At 37.6% G+C, this 23,747-nt stretch overlaps 2 protein-coding genes across 4 annotated transcripts in view; both read right to left on the bottom strand.

Moving 5' to 3' along the window:
- Nucleotides 1-4,713, bottom strand: part of TAGLN3 (transgelin 3) — a 36,863-nt gene extending 32,150 nt beyond the window's left edge. For both annotated transcript variants that reach the window (XM_074214483.1, XM_074214484.1), the window contains exon 1: nucleotides 4,633-4,713. The gene's annotated coding sequence lies outside the window, so the exon portion shown is untranslated. The remainder of the gene's footprint in view (nucleotides 1-4,632) is intronic.
- A 5,275-nt stretch (nucleotides 4,714-9,988) lies between these two features.
- Nucleotides 9,989-23,747, bottom strand: part of ABHD10 (abhydrolase domain containing 10, depalmitoylase) — a 29,879-nt gene continuing 16,120 nt past the window's right edge. For both annotated transcript variants that reach the window (XM_074214481.1, XM_074214482.1), the window contains one exon: nucleotides 9,989-22,938. In XM_074214481.1, the coding sequence (XP_074070582.1) occupies nucleotides 22,597-22,938 (342 nt within the window). In that variant the 3' untranslated portion in view covers nucleotides 9,989-22,596. The remainder of the gene's footprint in view (nucleotides 22,939-23,747) is intronic.

Below are 23,747 nucleotides of genomic sequence, written 5' to 3'. Positions count from 1 at the left end.
ACATATATATATAGCCTATATCTATTTATATTTATACATATGCATAAAAATACATGTCCATTTTTGTATCTGTCAGGTGATGTCTATGCTCCTCCAAATTATTTATTGTATAAGTAAATCATGTATCTATTTGGAGTTTATCTTAATCGATAGTGTAAAATGTTGCTCAGTCTCTATTCAAGTGTTTTTCAAAAAGTTTTGTTAAATATGTAGTCTGAGTTCTTTCCCCGATAGCTGAAATCTTTAAGTTTGTCAAACCTTAGGCCATGGTGCTTAATTTCTTCTCTACATTGTATACCTAATCTGATTCAGTGGTCAATCTTTCTATTTCTTACCCAGTACCAAAATTATTCTGATGATTAATGCTTTGTAGTATAGTTTAAGATTTGGTACTACTAGGTCCCCTTCCTTCTTATTTTTTTCATTATTTTCTTAAAATTCTTAACATTTTAATCTCTCTAGAAAAAATTCTGATATTTTTTTCTAGTTCTTAGAAGGAAACTTTTGGTAGTTTGATTTGCATGGCACTGAATAAGTAAATTAATTTCATTAGTATTATCGTTATTTGGCAGCTAGGTGGTATAGTGGATAGAGCACCAACCCTGGAGTCAGGAGGACCTGAGTTCAAATATGTACTCAGATAGTCCACACACACTAGCTGTGTGACCTTGGGAAAGTCACTTAACCCTGACTGCCTCACATTCAGGGCTATTTCCAGCCCCTCTGATCCATATCTGGCCACTGGACTCAGATGGTTCTGGAGGAGAAAGTGAGACTGGTGACTTTGTGCAGTCTTCCCTCACTCAAATTCAATTCACATGCATGTCATGGTATCACCATCCTGATGTCATGATTTTTTTTTTTTAAGATTTTTTGTAAGGCAAACGGGGTTAAGTGGCTTACCTAAGGCCACACAGCTAGGTAATTATTAAGTGTCTGAGACCGGATTTGAACCCAGGTAATCCTGACTCCAGAGCCGGTGCTTTATCCACTATGCCACCTAGCTGCACCCTGTCATGATCTTTTTTAAGAACAGAAGACAAACATCATTGGCTTGGCCCACTTATGAGTAATTAATAGTTCAGATTATTTAGATTTGTTTTTATTTGTTAAAGACTGCTTTGTAGTTCACGTCCACAAAGATTTAATGAGAAATGTCTGTGTCTGGGGAACAACACCCTGAATTGGGAAGGCAGGGTGTAGAGATCCCAGAAACCTGAAATGGTGAAGAGAGAGAAGGTAATATAAGCAAATTTTCTGGAAGCTTCCAATTCAATATAATAAAGCTTTATAAGCTCATATAACTTATAATAGACATATTAAGTATCTTGCATATACAAAGCACTATGTAATACATTGATATGACTAAAGCAAAATAAAACAAAAACTCCTTACTTCAGGATGCTTACATTTTATTGAGGGATAAAACATTTCAACAGGCTAGATTGCAAACTGTATGGAGAGGAATAATATGGACTAAGTTTGAAAGGTCATAGTCTAGAGCCAGACTATGAAGGGTTTAAATGTAAAGCTGAAGAATTTATTTTTTATCCTATAGGCAAGAGTGGATCACTGAAGTCTAATAATATATATTTTTTAAAATAGATTAATGAATGAATAAATGAATGGATGACTAAATAGAAAGATACATCCCTAATGTTACATAGTATTTTAATATTTGTTTAGTTTTTTACAAATATTAACTCATTTTTTTTTTCTTCTCAATCACTCTAGGACATGGAATATATTATCCCTACCTTACAGTTAAGGAATCTGAGACTGGAAAAGGCTAACTTGCCTCAGATCACATAGCTCAAATAAATGTTTAAAGCCCATCTCAAACTCAGGTACTTAGAACTTCAGCCATCTATTCATTATGCCACCTAGCTTGTCCCTGAGTAAGAGAGTGATAGAGTCAGACTTGTTCTTTAGGAAGATTATTTTTGTAGACATGTTGGAGAATATATCAGAGAAAGGAGAAACTAAAAACTAGTAGTTCAATTGGGAGTTTGAAAGATGATGAAGGTTAGGATTATGCTAGTAGCCATGTGAAGGGAATGAAGAAGGTGAGTGGAAGAAAAAAAAACAAGACTTGATGATTAAATATGACAGGTAAGGGAAAAGGAAGAGTCAGGTATATCCCTGAAGAACTGAACCCAGATGACCAGAAGAATGGTGGTACCCTCAATAAAAATAATGAAGTTTGGAGAAAAGATGAGTTGTTTGACTTTTTGAAGTAGATAAATTCAGCTTTTAAAATGCTAAAGTTAAGATGCTTAAAGGACATTTAGTTGAAAAGATCCAAAAGGTAAATAACTGAAATTGGAACTCAGGAGAGAATTAGGGTTGAGATTAGAATCTGAGATTCATTTGTAAGACAAATAAATATTTATAGGTGCTTAGTTGAACCAATGGCAGCTGATGGGACCCATTCTTGATATTACTCTTTCCTGAGTCTCCTCCTATCTCACATAACATTCTTTCTCAACATAATTTTCATAGACCAACATGATTTTCCACTCTCTAAGAGTGAAGTCATTATTAGTGAATGAATTTTATAAACATTTCTGAAACACTTGTTATGTGCCACATATTTTTTTAAGTATAGGAGAGATAGAATTGAGAAATCATGACTGTCCCTTTCCTAAAAGAGTTTATATTCTAAGTTGTTACATATTCTGGTAGTAGGGTACTATGAAGCACATAAAGGGGAGCTGAAATTGGAAAGGGTGGTGAATACACATGAGATGACATGATTTGGAAGTAATGGAGTGGCTTCATTCATGTTCGCCTAACAGAGCATAGGTATCCAGGAGCATCATTCAAGTTTGGGGGGAAGGTGAAGGAGGGCAAAGGTACAGCTTTCAAGGTTTAGAAATAGCTGGGGAAAGGTATAGAGGCAGGAGAGAAGGCCAAGGACAAAAACCTTAGAGTGCATTCACAGTTAGAGAGTCGGCAGTTAGGTGCACAGTGGATAGAGTACTGATCCTGGAGTCAAGAAGACGAGTTAAAATCCACTCTCAGACACATGACACTTATTGTGTAACCTTGGGCAAGTCACTTAACCCGGAATGCCTCACATTCAGGGCCATCTCCAGTCATCTTGATTCATATCTGGCCACTGAACCCAGATGGCTCTGAAGGAGAAAATGAGGCTGGTGACTTTGCACAGCAGCCCCTCATTCAAATACAATCTATGTCATGGCATCACTTCCCTGATGCCATGATTTTCTTCAAGAATGAAGGACAAACAACAGAGAGTGGGAGATCATGGTGGACTACAAAGTTATATAGAGAAAATCATCAGATGGGTAGAAGAGTCAGGAAACAGTGTCAAGAAAATTAAAAGAGGAAATGTCTTTCAAAAGTTACAGCAGAAGGAAAAGGAACAACCCAATTTAGCAACTAAGTTATCTTTGTAGCCTTGGAGAGACCAACTTCAGTTGAGTAGTACCCTATCACGGGAATATGTTATTCCTTAGAGTTTTCCCAAGGAGATATCTCTTTGACCTCTCAATCTTACCACCTTGTCATAATCTCTGCCCAGTCAATTCTGCCTGCTACTACTACCCCACCATCCTCAGGTTCTGCCTCTATGGATTTCCTAAAGGAATATAGGCATTGTCAGCAGCTCTTTTAAAATTTCTAGTGTTACAAATTGCTGCTTTGGGAAAAATACCCTTTGCCCAATTAAATTTTATGTACTCATTATTTTACACATCCTCCTTATCAACAACAGGGAGTAGGTGGTACACTGGATAGAGCACAGACCCTGGAATCAGGAGGACCTGAATTCAAATGTGACCTCAGATATTTCACATTTACTAGCTGTGTGTGCACCTGGACAAGTCACTCAACCCAGTTGCCTAAGCAAAACAATAAAAGAAAAAATTGTGAGTGTGGAAGGAATAATTAACATTGAGATCCTTGCCCCACCTTCACCTTCAATGGGCCCAGAAAGAAAGAAGGGATCTTAGCCCTGGTTCCTTTCAAATACCAAATCAGAAGCCTCATTTACTCAGAAATTATTACATTAGGAAGTAATATTAAATGAGACCCTGAGAAAACTACATCTCAGTTTTCTATAACCCCTAAGCCTCTCAGACTCCATATCTTCATAGGAAATCAGTACATGTTCCAAGGGCAAAGTGAATCATCTCTCTTCATCTTCACTTGGAGATGAAGCAAAGGAATTGGCATTGATTTAAGTAGTCCCTTGGGAGAATTAAAATCCAGCCTCAGAAACATGATAGCTGTATGACCCTGGATAAGTCACTTAACTGTGTTTTACTCAGTTTCCTCATCTGTAAAATGAGCTGGAGAAGAATATGGTAAATCCTACCAAAAAAACTCTAAATGGAGTCTTGAAGAAGTAGACATGACTGAACTATCTTTTTTTTTTAAGGGTTTTGTAAGGCAATGGGGTTAAGTGGCTTGCCCAAGGCCATACAGCTAGGTAATTATTAAGTGTCTGAGGCCGGATTTGAACTCAGGTACTCCTGACTCCAGGGCCGTTGCTCTATCCACTGCACTACCTAGTTGCCCCATGACTGAACAATCTTAAAAGTCAGCATTTTATATAGGTAACCTCCTCTCTACCTCTCAGAATTTTTATCTTCCCTTAAAGCTTACCTCATCTGGGAAGCCTTCCTTCTCCAGTTCTCTCAGTTGCTTTTTCCTTCAAGTGACCTTCTATTCATTTTTCTTGTTATTCACCCTTTAATTTTGAAGAGAACCATTGACATCACATAATGTACATGTTATGTATTGTTTCAATAGAATACCCCTCCTTCAGAGGCAACTAAGTGGTCTGGTGGATAGGGTATTGCACCTGGAGCCAGAAAGAGCTGAATTCAAATCCAGCCTCACATACTTCATAGCTGTGTGATCCTGGGCAAGTCATTTAGCCTTCATCTGTCTCAGTTTCCTTAACTATAAAATAGGGATAGCAATAGCAGCTACCTCACAAGGTTGTTGTGAGGAATCAAATGAGATTTTTGTAAAATACATGTCTAGCTCCTAGTAGATTTTTAATGTTTGTTCCCTTCCCCTCACAAAATAGGGACTGTTTTCATTGCTGTTTGTATCCCAGTGTCTCCCTTCTAATAGTTAATAAATGTTTGTAAAAAGGAAAAAGCTCTTTGCCAGAGAAAGTTACCAGCTTGTGCTCCTCCCTGACTTAATTTACAGTGAATTGTGGAGGCTTATAAAAGATTCAAGACAATTTATATAATTAGACATTAATGATAAAGGAGCATGATGCAAATTTCAAAGGTCCATATACTTATCTTCAATTTCAGGAAAAATCGCTGAGAAGTCTTAACCATGTAAGTATAATGTGTGGGATCCTTTTCTGCACCTGAAATACAAAAGAAGAGAATGGAATACAGTTACTCTAACTCTACTAAGAGTCCTTGAGTATGTAGAGCATTTTTTTTGGTTTGTTTTTTGTTTTTGTTAACCAGCAAAATGCTGTGAAGGTGACTAGCATGGCTGTAAATGTGTTGACTGGCCATATTTTCATCCTGAAAAAGTAAAGAAAACAAAGCATCATTGGTAGCTACAATAGTAGAGCAATGGATGGCAGTTTGGCAGCTTTGGAAAAAAGAACAACAGCAAAAAATGGGAACAAATTATAAAGAACAGGGAGTTACCATGATAGACAAGGTCAAGGAGTAGAAGATACTGGAAATAAGGGAATTGTGGGAATTTTTTGTAACTATGCTTTTGAAATATTACTTTGAAATAATATTGGAATAGTTTTGTCAAGTTTTATTCAAGTGCTGAATTTCATTTTACTGTACTTTTGTTTGTTTGACACTAGATTTACCAATATAACTCTCAAAATTCAAAAAGAGCTTATTTTCTACCAGACTGAAAATTTTATTCATAGTCTTAATCCAAGTCTTAAATCAAAATTCGAATGGAACTTAAGTAGATGAGAGCTATTGAGGCAGAGGAGGAAAACAGCAGCAAGGGAGCTCAGAGGCCACAGCAAGAAGTTATAACAGGCAGCATCAGCAGCTCTCCTCAGTAGCAATGACAGAGCCGTGGGCTCATTGGGCAGAAAAAGTGTGTCCAGCTACAATGAAAGGCAGATGCCACTAAAGCCAAAATCCTTCCTCATCTCAGATCATAAGATTTCCAGAAATTTCTTTCTGCATTCTCATCAGTACATGAATATGTAGGGAATTATACTCTTGTTAATGGGGCTAAGAATGATCATAGAATTAATGAGAGAATTTCATGATTATGATTTGGAGTTGGAAAGAATCTCAAAAGCCATCCAGTCCAGAAGAAATTGAAGCTCAGAGTCAGGGAGAGGCAGCTAGGTGATGTAGTGGAGAGAACACTGAGCCTAAAATCAGTTCTATCCAGCCTCAGACATTTAACTAGCTGTGTGATCCTAGGCAAATCACTTAATCTCTTTCTGCCTCAGTCTCTTCATAACTTCAAGGGTTTTTTCCCAGAATCAAATGTGGTAAGATTTGTAAAACACTTATCACACAGTGCCTTAAACCTAGTTGGTGATAAAAGCTTGTCTTAACTGCCAATATCTCAGAACAGGACATACAGAACACAGAGATAAAATAACCTTTGTTTCACAGCATCTGAATAATAACTATTTTTGTCCTAAGTTATCTAACATTATACATGGGGCTTGGATGACAGCCACAATTGTTCTGAAAAAGTATAAATTGTAGCCACCTCTCCATCAAAAGCTTTCCCCTGATTTTGCTGCCCTACGTGGTGGATGCAAGGCATACTGGAGAATGAGGATTTTGAATGCTGGCTTCCAGAAACCCAAAGGCCAGGGATCTTCAAGATTATCCAATCTCAAGGACATGGTAATGTACCTGTATATGTAACTTTATGAAATTTTCACTCTTAATAGAGGAATCATTCAATAGCCAATCCCTTTACCAGTAAAGCAACTTCTATTGATTTTCTTGCTGAAGAATATGGATGCCCCCTACCAGGACAATTGGTGTCTGATGTGTGATTTTTCAACAAGAGTGGACTTTTTCAGAAGACAATTTAAGGAAGAAGGGAAAAAGGAGGTTCCTAAGAGAATTCCTGGTTGGTCATATACCAACAAGTGGTATTGTGTGGCTAAAGTACTTTCCCAGGTCAGCAGTCCTGTGTACTGGAATAAAGGAGAATGCCCCATAGATCCTGATGGGGTGAGTCAGTGGATTATTTGTAGGCTGACCCCTAAGAGGAGGGGGGCCATAGGCAGTTTGCTCTGGTTGATGCTCACAGTCATTGAGAAATTGGCTTCACAGCTGGATGGAGCTCACCAGAAATTTCAGGACATGCAGAACAAGAATACAATGAAAGCAGCTTCCCAAACAGTTTTACAAGAAGCCTTGGAAGTTCAGATTGCCGAGGTAGAAGATCTCGAGGAACAGTTAGCTCAATTTGCAGTGCCTTCATTGGGACCGTTCTTCTCCATGCCTCCCTCTCCCCACTCCAAGCCTGAGCCTGAACAGGAGCCTGAACCTTCTGCTCCTTCTCCCCTTTCCCCTGCTTTTCCCCAACCCCCTTCTGGGACTCCTTCCCCCGTCTTTGCCCATGGCCCTTCTGGTCCCCTTTCCAGTTCTGGATCTGCCCCCTCCTCTTCTCCAGCCGTCTCTTCTGCTCATTCTTCTGATTTTCCCCCTTCTCCTTCTTCTGATGCCTCCTCTTCTGAAGCTCGGCTCCCGCTAACACCACGTCCCACCCGGGACCTACGGGCACCTGCCTTAGCCCCACGGCCCCCGGCAGCGGCTCTCCCACACGCACTCCCATCAGGAGCAAGATTACGGCCGGGAGCTCTCCAGCAGCAGCAGGTCCCCGCTCCGCCAACAGCATCCTCATCAGCATCTCCTCAGCAGGGACCCGCACCTCTCCTCCAGGTACGGTCACCTCCCCAGCAGGACCCTCCACCGCTGCCGCCAACCCCTCCCCAACAGGTGTCTCCAGGCCCACCCGCAGCGGATGGCCAAAAAATACCCTTCGAGTGGAAACCCCGACAGGATAGGGCTAAAGAACACCATGGGGCATCTGTCTCTCCCCACTGGGAGCGCAGGCGGGTCACGTCGAGATCTAAATCCAGAGACCCGGTGACCGAAGACCTCCAAGAACAGAGTCCATTTAGAGACTTTCCAAGCTATACTCCTTCTGAGCTGGCCTCACTTACTGAGAAATACCAACAGCACCCAGGAGAATCCCTGAAAGCATGGATCCTGAAGGTGCTGGACGAAGGGGCGGCTTCTTTAGTGCTGGACGTTAAGGCTCTGAGATCTTTGGGACCACTGACCCGGGATCTGCTGTACAACGCCATCCTGCGCGGGCCTCCCCTGGAGGTGCCCCGCGCGCCCCTCTTAGAATGGTGCCTCCAGTGCTGGCGGCAGAGGTGGCCGCTTCGGGCCAACCACAATGACCCTTTACCAAATCCCTGGGTGTCCTTAGAGGAGGCAGTGCAACGCCTGCGCGAGGAAGCTATGATAGAGTGGATTTACGTGGGCAAGGCAGCGGGTCTCGCAGGTCCGGATGCTGCACTATTGTCAAATCACAGCAAGGACCAGTTCATTCACTTAGCTCCTTTGCGGTGGAAGTCATTCATCACAAAGCTCTTAGCAGAGTCCGGGGGAACCATTGGAGAAATCATTCCCATTCTGAGGGAGCATCTTTCCAAAAATAATGTGGGAAGCACTCTGCATTCTATAAAAGAAAGGACACCAAAGCCACATCCCAACTTTGTGTTGCCTGCTCAGCATGAGAGAAAGAGCTCCCTGGACCTCTCAGAGCAGACAAGCAAAGACTCTGAGACTGAAGAGGAAATAACAACGTGGGTTTAAGAGAATTTTTAGATTTCTCTGCAGTTGACAAACTGTCGTTTGACCAGGATGAAGGGGTGAGTCAGGAGTTCCCAGGATGAAATTTTCCTGGAGAAAGTCTATTAGAAATATAAATTATCTTTAATATATCTGATGAGGTTCCTGGTTCTAAAGGGAAGTTAAGTCAATTTTTTTAGTTTTTTTTTTTTTTTTTTTGCAACGCAATGGGGTTAAGTGGCTTGCCAAAGGCCACACAGCTAGGTAATTATTAAGTGTCTGAGGTCGAATTTGAACTCAGGTACTCCTGACTCCAGGGTCGGTGCGCCACCTAGCCGCCCCTAGTTAAGTCAATGTTTATTTATTTATTTATTTATTTAGGTTTTTTTGCAAGGCAAATGGGGTTAAGTGGCTTGCCCAAAGCCACACAGCTAGGTAATTATTAAGTGTCTGAGACCGGATTTGAACCCAGGTACTCCTGACTCCAGGGCCGGTGCTTTATCCACTACGACACCTAGCTGCCCCTAGTTAAGTCAATGTTAAGAGGTCACACTGATCCCAGAACAAGTTCATCTAGAATACATTACAAAAGATATTGGGGAGATAGGAAAAGAGAGGGTTTTTGTACTGGGAACCAGAAAGTTTATCTAAAATGTAACTGTACAATATTGTAAATAATTTAAGTTTAAACACAGATACCACATGATAATTCCCATGAAAACTTGGACAAAAATATGGAATCATCTTATTAGATTACTAGATTCTGCAAACATTTGTCTAAGGGACCTGGTTCCCTCTGGCAAGTGATTTTGTGGCAGTTTTATGGTTCAGTGGCAAATCTGCTATGTAGTTGATTGTGTCAGGAGTATGCGTATTCATTTGTGCTGTTTAAATATGTGTTTAAATATGGTGTCTTAATAATTGGTTAAGAAATGAGGATTCTTCTTCTTTAGCCATGAGACTCTAGGAATATGTGTAAAATAAGCAAGCCTAGAAAAGTGAACTACAAGACTTTTTCTAGTTTTTAGATAACAGTTTGAGCCTTGAGAATTTTGCAGCAGGAGAATAGACCAAAGAGCTTCACAGGCAAAATTAGTTTTTTTTTTAATTAGAGATTTTATTTATTTTGAGTTTTACAATCCCCCCCCCATCTTACTCCCTCCCCCCACTCCCAACAGAAGGTAATTTGCCAGTCTTTACATTGCTTCCATGGTATAGATTGATCCAAATTGAATGTGATGAGAGAGAAATCATATCCTTAAGGAAGAAACAAAGTATAAGAGATAGCAAGGTCAGACAATAAGATATCAAGTTTTTTTCCCCTTCTAAATTTAAGTTAATAGTCCTTGGTCTTTGTTCAAACTCCACAGTTGATTCTCTGGATACAGATGCTATTCTCCATTGCAGACAGCCCCAAATTCTCCCTGATTGTTGCACTGATGGAATGAGCAAGTCCATCAAGGTTGATCATCAACCCCATGTTGCTGTTAGGGTGTACAGTGTTTTTCTGGATCTGCTCATCTCATTCAGCATCACTTCATGCAAATCCCTCCACGCTTCCCTGAATTCCCAACCCTCCTGGTTTCTAATAGAACAATAGTGTTCCATGACATACATGTACCAGAGTTTTCTAAACCATTCCCCAGTTGAGGGACATTTACTTGATTTCCAGTTCTTTGCCATGACAAACAGGGCTACTATGAATAGTGATGTTTTTACCCTTTTTCATCATCTCTTCAGGGTATAGACCCAGTCAAAATTAGTTTTGAAGAGTGAGTTCCATATATGTCTAATTTTAAAATACAGATTTACCAATCAAGGTTCACATTTATACATATTTAAGTTCTGTAAACCTTAAGATTTATATAATCCCCCTTTATGGATGAATATTGGGAGTGGGTTTTTCTACCTTCCCCCTATCAGGAGCAGGTATCTTCTATTTGCTTCTTGTTGACCATAGTGAATCTTTTAATCTTTTAATTGGCTGATGAACTTCTTGAATATAGTACAAGAAAAATTGCCTGGCTCTCAGAACTTTTCATTTGACTTCAATGACTTTCTGAACCATAGGGAGTGGCTTGAAAGTTGTCCTTTTTCACACTAGGTCTCAAGCAAGCCATGAATTCACAGCCTCTTAGGCAAATTTGGGTCTGGGATAGGGGGATGCCTCCTGTTTTTGTCATCCTTCCTTTTGTAAAGCTATTTATGAGATCTCCAAAAGAACCCTCAACATTCTCATTTAAGGCATCATTGGAACCAGTGGCAAAAACAGAATAGTCAGACTACACAGAAAGAAAAATTGAAAAAAATCTCACCACTTGACCCTGATTGAGCTTTATTTAGTAGGAAGTAATGTAAAATAACTAATAAGTAAATTTCTCAATAGTGATGTTTGAATATTAGCATTTAATTTGATTTTAATTATTCTTTGGTTCTTTATTGCTTAAGCAATTCCCTTCCCATGTGGGGGGAAAAAACTGTTCCAAATCTGATTCATATTTGTATTCTATATATGTCTTTGTATGCCCTCCCCTCTTTTTTGCTTCTCCTCTGTTGGTAAAGACTCCTGAAATGAGAAACAACAATAGAATTGTTCCCTTAGGAACCTAAGATGGGGGTGGAAGAGAATAGATGAAGAGAAAATGGTAAAATTAAAGTATTGGGAGCCTTGTTCCCCTCCTGAGGAGACAGACAACCCCAGCACAATGAATCCAGGACAAATCCTGGAAGATGGGGAAGGATCAGGGATTAGAAAAGGTCACCAGTCCCTGTGACCTCAGTCTAGTGGTGCCTGGGCTATTTGCAGTGCTGTGCTTACAAAGCACTTTCATGCTTTCATGGGAAACACAGTATATTAAGTTATTCCATATTTTTTCTTTCCATTATTATTTTCATTTTATTGAGGAGGAATCTGAGTGTGATATGAGCCCAGGTCATCCTGACTTCCAATCTTAAACTCTAATTACTAGTCCAAATTTTCATTAAATATGCCTTGATATGGGCGGCTAGGTGGCATAGTGGATAGAGCACCAGCCCTAGAGTCAGGAGTACGTAGGTTCAAATCCAGCCTCAGACATTTGATAATTACCTAGCTGTGTGGCCTTGGGCAAGCCACTTAACCCCATTTGCTTTGCAAAAATCTAAAAAAATAATATGGCTTGATAGTAGCAGGTTAAGATTAGAAAAGAGAAAGCAATTAGTCATAATGGTATAAGAAGCACAAAAAGCACATGAACACTTAATTAAAAATATAATTTTTAAGTATAACAAAATTATTCAAGGATTGTGTGTTGTATTTATGACTCAAAGCAGCTTTATCATAAAGACTTCTACAGAGGTCAGCTGATGCTGCTTTTGTTGGTTTGCTGAAATTTTTATTACTTTTGCTTGAATAACTATGTCTGTAATTATTACTGATTTACAAGTATTTAAACTTATGGAGCCTTTCATCTGACTGAGTAAATATAACAAGGAGCCTTCAACTAAAGTGTGGTAGTGTGCCCTTACAACGGATTGTGACCAGACACAGGAAGAATGATTGCACAGTGTAACAAACTGATGAGAAGACAAATGGAAAGCACCTTGGAAATAATGCCTTGGAAACAAGTCCTAAGAATGAAGGGGAAAGGGTTGGGATTATGAAGAAATTGTAAACTTGGGGTGGTTTTTGCAGTTCTGGGAGACTAAAGGCACTAAAACTAGATTGTGGCAATTTGATTGTCATCAGTGGTGATTACAGACAGAAAAATCTGCACTGTGGACTTAAATATGAACCATGACAAAATTGGTGACTTTTTTTCACTGCATATGGATAATGCCTGAAAGTTTGAGAAACTTAGTTGAAGAATTCAGATTTATTTAAAGTTTGTCTACCTATATATTATTAAGTGCATCTTAAAATGATATTGTTGCTTGGTTTTGTTTTTGTCCTGCTGTTACTAATCTAACCCATTGATATTTGGGTTGAAAAGTAGCATGTATATGAATGAGATACAAGACTGGAAACATAGAAAGAGAAGAAAAGACCTAGAAATTAAGGAGAGAGAAAGAGTTTAACTGGTAGAGGATAGATATTTCATCTACTAAATGCTTAAGCTGCAAACTAAGTGGACATTGTTAAGGTTAAGAGATATGATAGATAACCAAGAAAATAATATTTATTCATATGTCTCTCAATGAGCTCATACCATAGAATTTACTGTGGAAGGGGAAACCTATTTAGAATATAACAACTTTTTCACATTTGCTTATAGCCTTGTTTTGATCTTGAGATTACATACTAGATCACATAACTAACAAGGAGATTCTCAATATTAGAAGACCAAATTGGTGCCATAAACTACTATGTGCTGGACACCAATGAATCAGCAACTTGGAAGAAGGGGCAAATATCAGAAGGATTTTTACTGGAACACTCATGGAAAACATACTGAAGTTTTACAATGGTTCTGAGTGGTCTGATCTATTGAATAGATCCCAGGTAGAGATACTGGAGCAGTGGGAAAGATTGGAAAAGCGGCCTCATGAAGGTGGTGGCAGGACTTTTCTGAAGATCCCATTACTTCCCCTCCCTTGAATAGGGAAGCCATCACCTGGTTGACTTTGGTCCTTATGATTGCACCCCTCACTTTCATTATATTTTATGAATTGGCAATTCTGGATCTAATTTGACAAAGACCAAAAAACATGATTAAAAAAAATTAATAGGTAAGATCAGGCAGTAATTACTAGACCAAAACTTGGTAAAATGCAATCAATGTCACTCCAAGAGTTCCATTCTTTCCCTCTTTCACAATAAATTCTTCAGATCTCTGAAGATATTTAATGATATATTACTTACACAAAAAACCCCTTAAAAGTGAGGTAGATATTCAGACTCTAAGTCTAGACTTAGATAAAGGAGACTATTGTGGAGAGAAGAATAGGGGGTTCACAAACCCCTTTGCACAGGAAGGTAACACAAGGCCAACAGTTACTCTATTGGCAAAAAGAAAGAAAGAACAGGAGGAGATCAAGTTGACCCATATGTGATGATGCTATGTCCTGATGATTCTACAACCCATATGAAACATCCAGATGACATTCTTTTATTCTAAGTTATCTAATGTCCTAAAACCATTTTCCTAAAACTTTATACATTTATGAAACCCCTCAGCTCAGTGGGCCTGTGTCTCAGGATTGGCAAATATAGTCATATGTCAGACATCTATTTAGAGAATGATGATGGAGTACTCTGGGATCAAGACATATCAGAACCAGAGACTTACATGGCAAAGTTATCCAAATTCATAGAGATGTATACAATTGCTTCTACTTTTAACTGTGTATTCTTAGCTCTTTAACCCCTTCTCTAATAAAACTACCTTTGTTTTCAACTAAGACTGGTTGTAATGATTCTCTTGAAAAAATTCTCAATAAATCCATCCCAAAAGACATGCTTTATAATTGATTAAACTATATATGCCATATTTTACTATCCAGAGGTCTTTGCTCATGGCATTTCCTCTGGCTAAAACATCTTTTCTACACACTTCAATTCCAACCTTGAAGGCCCATCTCAAATATTGACTTCTTCATGAAACTTTCACTGACCCTTTCAACCAGATGTAATCTCTACCTTTGACCCTCACTGAAATAATTTTTAACTTCTTTTATGACACATTTTATGTCTACCTTGAATTATCACCACATTATAAAAATGATCTTTTTTGATTATGCCCACAATTCACACAGTTAGAAGGCACCCTGAGGCAAATATTTCAACCTTTTCATTATTTATAGGCGAGAAAACTGAGGCAAGATCACACAAGCAGTTGGCACAAAAATCAGGATTTGAATATAGTTCCTCTGACTCAAACTCTAATACTTTCCCCCAATATTACCACAGAGGCATAGACGAGTGATAATCATGATAGCTAGGTGGTGACAGTAGTCAGAGAGCTAGGCCTGGAGTCAAGATCTGAGTTTGACTTCAACCTTGGACACTTAGCTATGTGATCTGGGGCAAAGCTGCTTAACCTCTGTCTGCCTCAGTTTCCTCCATTGTAAAATGGAGCTAATAATAGCTACTCCTTGCCAGAGTTGTGAGGATCAAATAAGATAATATTTAAAACTGTCCTAGCACACAGGAGGTACCATATAAATATTAATCATCATCATTATTATTATTAAGCATGTTAGACCAGAGAAAGCAAGATTCTTATCTCAGTCCTCATACTTATGAGTTGTAGGCAAGTCACTTAACATCTCTGGGTTTTAATTTATCTGTAAAATGGACATAATTCTATCTGAATCACAAGCTTCATAGGATTGTGAAGTATGGACATAGCATCCTGATCCTTCCCACACTTGGTTTTTTCCTCCTATCTGCTAGTGTTTTAAAGGCAGAAGCCCCTTATTTAAGAAACATTTTGTACTGAAGAAAGAACTGATAAACCACCCCAGCATCTTTGCCAAGAAAACCCCAAATGGGGTCCTGATGCATCAGACATGACTGAAACAACTAAACAGTAATAGCAATATCCCTCAGTTTAATTAGCTGGGGTTTTATTTTTAGTTCATTTGAAATTTTCAAGGCAGTGGGGTTAAGTGGCTTGCCCAAGGTCACACAGCTAGGTAATTATTAAGTGTCTGAGGCCAGATTTGAACCCAGGTACTCCTGACTCCAGGGTGAGTGCTCTATCTACTGCGCCACCTAGTCTCCCCAATTCTTTTGAAATTTTGAGCAATCTTGCTGGCTAAACAAAAAAGTATAAACCCATAAAAGATAACGAATAGATTCAAGATGGTATGTACCTCAGGTATGGGGATTAGAGCTAATGAGTCTCTATTTCTCATAGTATCTCACATAAGGCCTTATATATAGTAGGAGGACTCAAATAAATACCAGTGAATTAAATTGAACAAAGTGACCTTAGATTCACAAAATATTCTTTAAAAATGTATGGAATAAACCAGGAAACAACATGTCCAAATGACAAGCCAATGTGAATGGAAAGAGACTATATTAAAGTATGAAGCTGGATACTGAATAATTACAGAGAGCAGGTTTGCCCCTGAGAAGAAATAAGGAAAAAAAACATCTCTGTCTCTTCTGGGCAAAGGTGGGAGAATTAAGGAGCAGCTCATTTATATAATGCCAAACTTAGTTTTCTCTTTTTTTTCCTTTGTGACAGATAAGGTGAAATCTTTTCATATATAACAGTGATATAAAACAAAAGAGAACAATAATTTTTAAAGTATGTCATGTTTTTCAATTCTCACTCCTCCCACTAACATGAACCTTATATTTTCCTTCCCTTCTTCCCCTTAATATTTCCAGAAAGGGGGGTGGCTAGGTGATGGAGTGGATAAAGCACCGGCCCTGGAGTCAGGAGTACCTGGGTTCAAATCCGGTCTCAGACACTTAATAATTACCTAGCTGTGTGGCCTTGGGCAAGCCACTTAACCCCATTTGCCTTGCAAAAACCTAAAATATATATATATAGATATAGATATAGATATAGATATATAGATATATAGTTATATAGTTATAGATATAGATAGATAGATATATAGATATTTCCAGAAAAGGATGCCTTGGGCCATATTGCATCACTTAGCTTCCAAAGTGAGATTTACTTTGGGTGAATCAATCGCCTGACAAGAAAATTCCTTTTTCCCTGAACCTTTATGTTTTGACAAACTCCCCATTTCAATGGGCTCTTTTCCTCCCTTCCCCCATTTTGACCTTTCCGTAGACTGCTGGGATTGCTTCATGCTCTTTCAGATTTATATATCTGAAAGTGCCCTTAGCCAAATAGATGCAGCAGATGCAAAGTATAATAGATGACCTCATTTATCTTTCCTCTCCACTGGTATTTGCCTTATCTTCTTCAGTTGCCTTCACATTCAAAAGTGTCAAATGTTCTTGTAAATAATGCAAGGTTTTCAGAATTTGAGGTTTGCTAGGGCTGATGATCAGATTAGTTCATGTCATATTGTATGCATGGACAGAGAAGTGAAAAGCTTGTAATAAGAGCATTGGGAAAATAGAAAGTGCACTGCATTAACTTTAAACATATGGATATACCCTAAACTCTTATTGATTCAGTACCCATTTGTTATAAATCGCTCATGAATACTTAGTCCAGAGACTCAGGTAGGGCAGGGAACTCAAGAGAGCAGAAGTGAGATAAGTAGGGATATATAGAAGAGGGATGGCAGGTCAAGGACTCAATCCTTTCAGGTTAAAAGGGGCTTTTGTTATTGGGGGCAGGGATCCATCAGGAGACCCTGACAGGGAGGAGCAAGGTACTTTACTCAACTTCATTGACCTTCTGTCAATAACTTGAACAATGGAATTGGGGGGAGGGGTAGATGAAGACTTATGATCGGTGCAGAGGGCACTAACAGCTATAAAATATATTCTCTATCCACTATTTCCCTACTTCAGTAGCTTTCTTTAAATCATAGTTTATAATTCCTAAACAAATGTTTTTCCCCCCAAAAATAGTTGTTTATCCTTCATTTTCAAAGGGGATTAAAACATCACAGGAAATGTCTTGATTTGTACATCAATTGGATTTAGCAGAGACAGAGCCATCAGTCTTGCTCTTTTCCAAAGTCATTGAAGTCCAGAGAAAGGTAAAAGTAAAGATGCCTAGAGATGGCTCTGGGATGCAGTGGGTGAAATATAGTAGTTTCTTTAAAAAAGAAACATTCTGCAACTCAGATATTTTCCAAATTCATATTGCTATGCCTCTGGATTCAGAATTAGAAAGATTTTTGCTATAATGAAAGGAAAAATTATATTTAGTCAACAAATAAACAATTCACTGGATTCTAGGCACTTTGATAGGAAGTTCCCTGTATTCTCTCTAGTGAAGAATTTTCAGTCTATGAAAATCATACTGGGATCCACCAAAATTTTTTTTGTAACCTTTATTTTTTTGATATTTTACTTTATTTTTCCAATACCTTATTATGATGGTTTTTCAACATTCATCCATTTGCAAATCTATATGTTACACATTTTTCTACCTTCCCCCTCCCTCAGGCAGTCAACAGTCTGGTAAAAGTTGTACTTATAAATTTGTGTTCAACACATTTACATATTAGTCATTTTGTGAAAGAAGAATTAGGACTAAAGGAAAAGAAAGAAAACCAAGAGATAGTAAGGAAAGAGAAGTTTTATATGAGAGAAGTTTTATAAAAGCGAACATAATATATGTTCAGCTTCTGTGGGTTTCTCCCCCCTCTGGATTTGGATGGCACTATCCATAACAGGTCTCCCAGGGTTTTCTGAACTGCTGAGAGGAGCTGCATCCATCATAACTGATCAACTCACAATGTTGTTGTTAATGTGTACAATGTTGTTTTGATTCTGCTCCCTTTGTTAATCATCATCATCAGTCCATTTAATTTTTTCTATACTTCTCTAGAGTCTGATAATTCATGGTTTCTTATAGAACAATAACATACCATAATATTCATACGCCAAAAACTTGTTCAATCATTCCTCAATTGATGGGCATCTCCTCATTTTTTAATTTGTTGTCATTACAAAAAGGGCTGCAACAAATATTTTGGAACAAGTGGGACTTTTCCCATTTTTTATGATTTCTTTTGTATATAAGCCTAGTATTGGTTTATTGATCTTTGGGCATAGTTCCATATTGCTCTCTGGAATGGCTGGATCAGTTCACAACTACACCAACAGTACATCAATGTCCCAATCTTCCAACATCCTGTCCAACACTGATCATTTTCCCCTTTTATCATCTTAGCCAATCTGATATGTGTAAGGTGGTACCTCATAGTTTTTGGGGTTTTTTTTTAGGTTTTTGCAAGGCAATGGGGTTAAGTGCCTTGCCCAAGGCCACACAGGTAATTATTAAGTGTCTGAGGCCAGATTTGAACTCAAGTACTCCTGACTCCAGGGCTGGTGCTCTATTCACTGCGCCACCTAGCTGCCCCTCTCATAGTTGTTTTAATTTGCATTTCTCTAATCAGTAATAATTTGGAACATTTTTTCATATGACTATATATAGCTTTAATTTCTTCATCTGCAAATTACTTTAACCATTTATCAATTGGGGAATGTCATGAAATCTTATAAATTTGATTCATTTCTCTATATATTTTAGAAATGAGACCTTTATCAGAGCCACTAGCTGTGAATATTGTTTCCCAGCTTTCTGCATTCTTTTTCATCTTGGATGCATTGGTTTATTACTGCAAAACTTTTTTTAATTAAATAAGTCAAAATCATCCATTTTTCAATTTATAATATTCTCTATTTCTTCTTTGGTCATAACTTTCTCCCCTTTCCATTGATTCAACAGATGGGGTATTTCATGTTTTTTTTTTAAATTTTTCTTTTTTTAGGTTTGTTTGTTTTTTTTGCAAGGCAATGGGGTTAAGTGGCTTGTCCAAGGCCACACAGCTAGGTAATTATTAAGTGTCTGAGACCGGATTTGAACCCAGGTACTCCTGACTCCAGGGCAGGTGCTTTATCCACTGCGCCACCTAGCTGCCCCCCAAATTTTTTTTGTTTCTTTTTTTCAATTGATATCTTATTTTTCCAATTGCATACTGTGAAAGCTTTTCAACATTCATCCACATGCATATGCATATTTATAAGTTAAATAATTTCCTTCCACCCTCCCTTCCCACCTCCCTTCCCTCAGCAGCAAACAGTATGGTGAACATTATACAGATACATTTGTGTTTAACATGTTTTACAGATTAGTAATTTTCTGTATGTGAAATTAGGACTAGGAAAAGAAAGAAAACGTACTAGGAAGGAAAAATATAAGATAAATTTTTAAAAAGCAAAATTAGTGTTCAGATTTTGTTTTGTTTTGTTTGTTTTTCTTAGTCTGGATGTGGATAACATTCTCTGTAATAGGTCTCCCAGGGTTGTCCTAGCTCTCTGAACTGCTGAGAACTGCATCCATTAAGGTGATCAATTCACAATGTTGTTATTAATGTGCACAATATTCTCTTGGCTTTGCTCCCTTTGCTCAGCATCAGTTCCTGTAATTCTTTCCATGCTTCTCTAGAGCTTGACTATTCATGTTTTGTCTTGTTTTCTGGCAAGGCAGTGGGGTTAAGTGACTTGCCCAAGGTCACACAGCTAGGTAATTATTACTTATCTGAGCTCATATTTGAACTCAGGTCCTCCTGACTTCAAGGCCAGTGCTTTATCTACTTCATCACATAGCTAGCTGCCTTATTCATGATTTTTTATAGAATAGTAGTACCCCATAACATACCACAACTTGTTCAACCATTCCCCAATTGATGGGCATCCCTTCAATTTCCAGTTCTTTGCCAATACAAAAAGTTGCTATAAATATTTTGGAACATGTTAGAAGACATTGAGTAATGTACAGTGCAGCTGAAAAGGTAAATAGTGGTCAGGTTGAGAGGGTGCAAAGTTAAATATTTATCTTATACTGGAGACCAAAGGGAGTCACTAGAGTTTACAGAGTAGGGGAGAGACACACATAGAAAAATCACTAAGGTAGCAAAATGCAGTATGGACTAGTAAGGAAACTTGAGATAAGGAGATTAGGTCACTGAAATTATCTTGTCAAGAGGACAGAAGGACATGAACTAAGGTAGTGATGGGGCAAGTAGAGAGATGGAGGTAAACAAAAGAGATATTGAAAAGATAGAAAAAAGCACTGATTAGATATCTGAAGCAAGGGACAATGAATAATCACCGATAATGCAAAGGTTATGAACCTGGGAGACTTAAAGAACAGTAGGGTCTTCAACAGATGGAAAAGTTTGAAGGTAGAGTGTTTATGGAAAAAAGTAAGTTCTGTCTTGGAAATTTCCAATTTAGTTAAAATTAAATCTTAATTTAGTAAAATTTAAATTTTAACAAGTCTCCAGAATAGCAGGTTTGAAATTTCATATAAAAATATGTATCTGATGATGCAGGACTAAAGCTCAGGGAAGAGGCTGAGACTGACATATAGAACTGGGAGTCATATGAAGAGACTATTAACTCTTTTTTTTGGTTTGATTTTGTTTTTGCAAGGCAATGTGGTTAAGTGGCTTGCCCAAGGCCACACAGCTAGGTCAATTATTAAGTGTCTGAGGCCAGATTTGAACTCAGGTACTCCTGACTCCAGGGCCAACTAGCCACCCCCTATTAACTCCTTTTGAGCCACATCTCTTTGCTTGTTTCCTCAACTGTTAAATGGGGATGATAAAAGCATTTGTCACCCTGGGTTGTTGTGACAATCAAATGAGATATTTGTAAAATTCTTACATAAAGTAGATGCTACATAAATGCCAGTTATTATTATTATTAATTAGGTGACCAGAAAAGGTAGTATAGAGAGGGCCCAGGACAGTGTGGGGAACTGTTATATAAATGAAGTAGACAATAGTTAATGGGCATAAATAACAAAAACCAAGATTTTACAATTCAAGAAGCACTAACCTTATGTTATATATATGTATATGTATATATATCCACATATGTGTGTATATATATCTATATCTATATCTATCGATATATCTATGTATATAACATATGCTTATGTTAAGGAAAGCACTGACTTTTTTGGCTACCTTGTTCCCTTCGCTGACTCACTGAATTTGTAGTCTACAACCTTCTCCCTACAACCTTACTGAATTGTTATTCAACTACATATCTGAGGTAGATTTTTTTAAATCCACATCAAAGACTTGAAAATTTAACCAGGGTAAGTGTAACCTTATATTAGCCTCATTTGTCATTAGTGACATGGCAAGATATTTTCTCCAAATCACCAAGAACATATTAAGTACCTCTGTGCAAGGCAGAAGGGATACAGAGATAAAAACAGTCTTATTCTTCAAATCTTAAAAACAAGTCTGTTAATGTAGAAGTAACCCATAATTCTTGAAGGCCATGCCATTAAAGGATAGGCTGTGGCAGTCCTAGGCTAAGCCAGCAACAGATAAGTTTGACAAGGTTTATTCAAAGGGTTTACCGTTAGATACTGAACTCTTTAATTTTAAGAATTCATGAAAGCATGGAAGGGTTACAAGATGCATCAGCCTAAGTACACATATTAATTAAATAATGCATTCTTGAAATTTTGAAGTAGACTTAAATATGATTTCTAAGTAAAATAAACTTCTAAATAAAACAAACCAAAATAACTTCAAAGGAAAACATTATTATGAAGATACTTGAAATAATTTTCTGATAACCTTAAACGATCCTACAGATTCTATCAATAACATTTTATAAAAGTTAGAACCCTTTAAATTTTGAACTTTATTATAACCAGACTTTTTCAAATTTCAATTTCACTGAGCCATTTTGGTAAATTTTGTTAATTTGTATATCCGAACATAAAACTACTACAATTATTTCACAAATCTTCATAGTTAATGGGCATAAATAAAAAAAAACTAAGCTTTATTTTACAATTCAAGAAGCACTAACCAAATATAACCGTTGACACAGTCAACACAAACATTTTCTTGGTAAAAAAAAATAGTGTAGGAAACATTATAATAAAAAAAGTTTAGGGAAAAAAGCAAAGAGAAAAAGATTTCCAAAAACAACCTATACTTTATTCACAATTGACCAAGTGTGCAAATGTTGCATTAAGAAAATCCTTATATAGTATTTACAATATGGAGGTAGGAGAAAAAAACTTATAGACCACTACTTTTCATTTGTCACCCCTTAAAGACTTCCTGATTCATCAGTCTGCCACTTCAATTAAAAATAGGATTTTGGTCACCACACAATAAAGTGTATATTTGTGCAACCATAAACTCAATTTGAGGTGGTAAGCTTATCAATTAAATCATCAATTGTATACACAAGAAGTTTAATGTCCTCATTCTCCTTCATTCGATGGTCACTATTTTTACGGAGGATGACATCTACATCTGTACTGATCACTTGGTCAGCAACCTTCATGGAAGTTTGCCATGGAATGACATCATCCTTCATGCCATGGAGCAATCTCACAGGACACGTCACAGGGATAGGGCCATTTAACAAGCAGTGGAATTCTGCCTCTTTAATGAAACTGTACTTGAAGACATAAATTCCATTGTTACTGTATTTTGATGGCATCTCCCATGTACCTTTCATTTCCACATCTTTTTTTTCCTGTTAGAAAAAAGTCAGGACTTTAAAATATGCACTTATGTTCAACATTCCATAATTACAAACTGTAAAGACTAAGAAAAGAGAAAAACAACCAAATATCATTGCTTTAGTATTTAAAATTCAAATATCATGTGGCTGTACCCTAATTTAAGAATAAAAATAGAAAAGAATCAAACTTCATCTACTGAAAAATGTTTAAGGAAAAAAAGTACTTAATTTCAAAATGTAGAGGGCATATAAAGAATGAATAAAGTAAAGTTCCCATTCTCAAGGAGCTGATACTTGAATAGTGGAATAAGATATATCTATTTGTGTATGCATGCATATATATGTATATGGTCCAAGAGAATGGGTCCAAGAGCACTGAGAACAAAAATGCTTCCAACCCTGCACTCTCAGATGTGGAGATGCAATGGGGTTGCTGCCCCTATAAAGTGCTCCAGGCACAACTCCTGAAGACCCGGAAAAGAGAGTTCTTGCCATCAAAGTCCATGCTCCTATCAAGGAGGTCAATATCAGAAGCTGATATGATTAGTGGAAATGACATTAATGAAGAATTGACTTCTGTTGGATGATGGTACTTTTCCATCTGACCTGCAGCTGAAACCTTCCAAATGTGTTGTCTCCTTCATTAAACTACAAGTTCCCTGCTTTTCAACTTGTATCCCTGGTGCTAAGCACAGTGCTTTAAAAATAATAAGCATTTAATAAATGTTTTTTCATTTACTTATTAAATACCTATTATATGATGGGAAGGCATTATGCATAAGCAACATATATTTATGTCATTTTGATCAGTATGTTAAATT

This window comes from Macrotis lagotis, chromosome 1 (genome assembly GCF_037893015.1).
Source record: "Macrotis lagotis isolate mMagLag1 chromosome 1, bilby.v1.9.chrom.fasta, whole genome shotgun sequence".
Taxonomy (NCBI): Eukaryota; Metazoa; Chordata; class Mammalia; order Peramelemorphia; family Peramelidae; genus Macrotis; species Macrotis lagotis.
The sequence above is the reverse complement of the archived record's forward strand: the minus strand, read 5'-3'. Positions and strand labels throughout refer to the sequence as shown.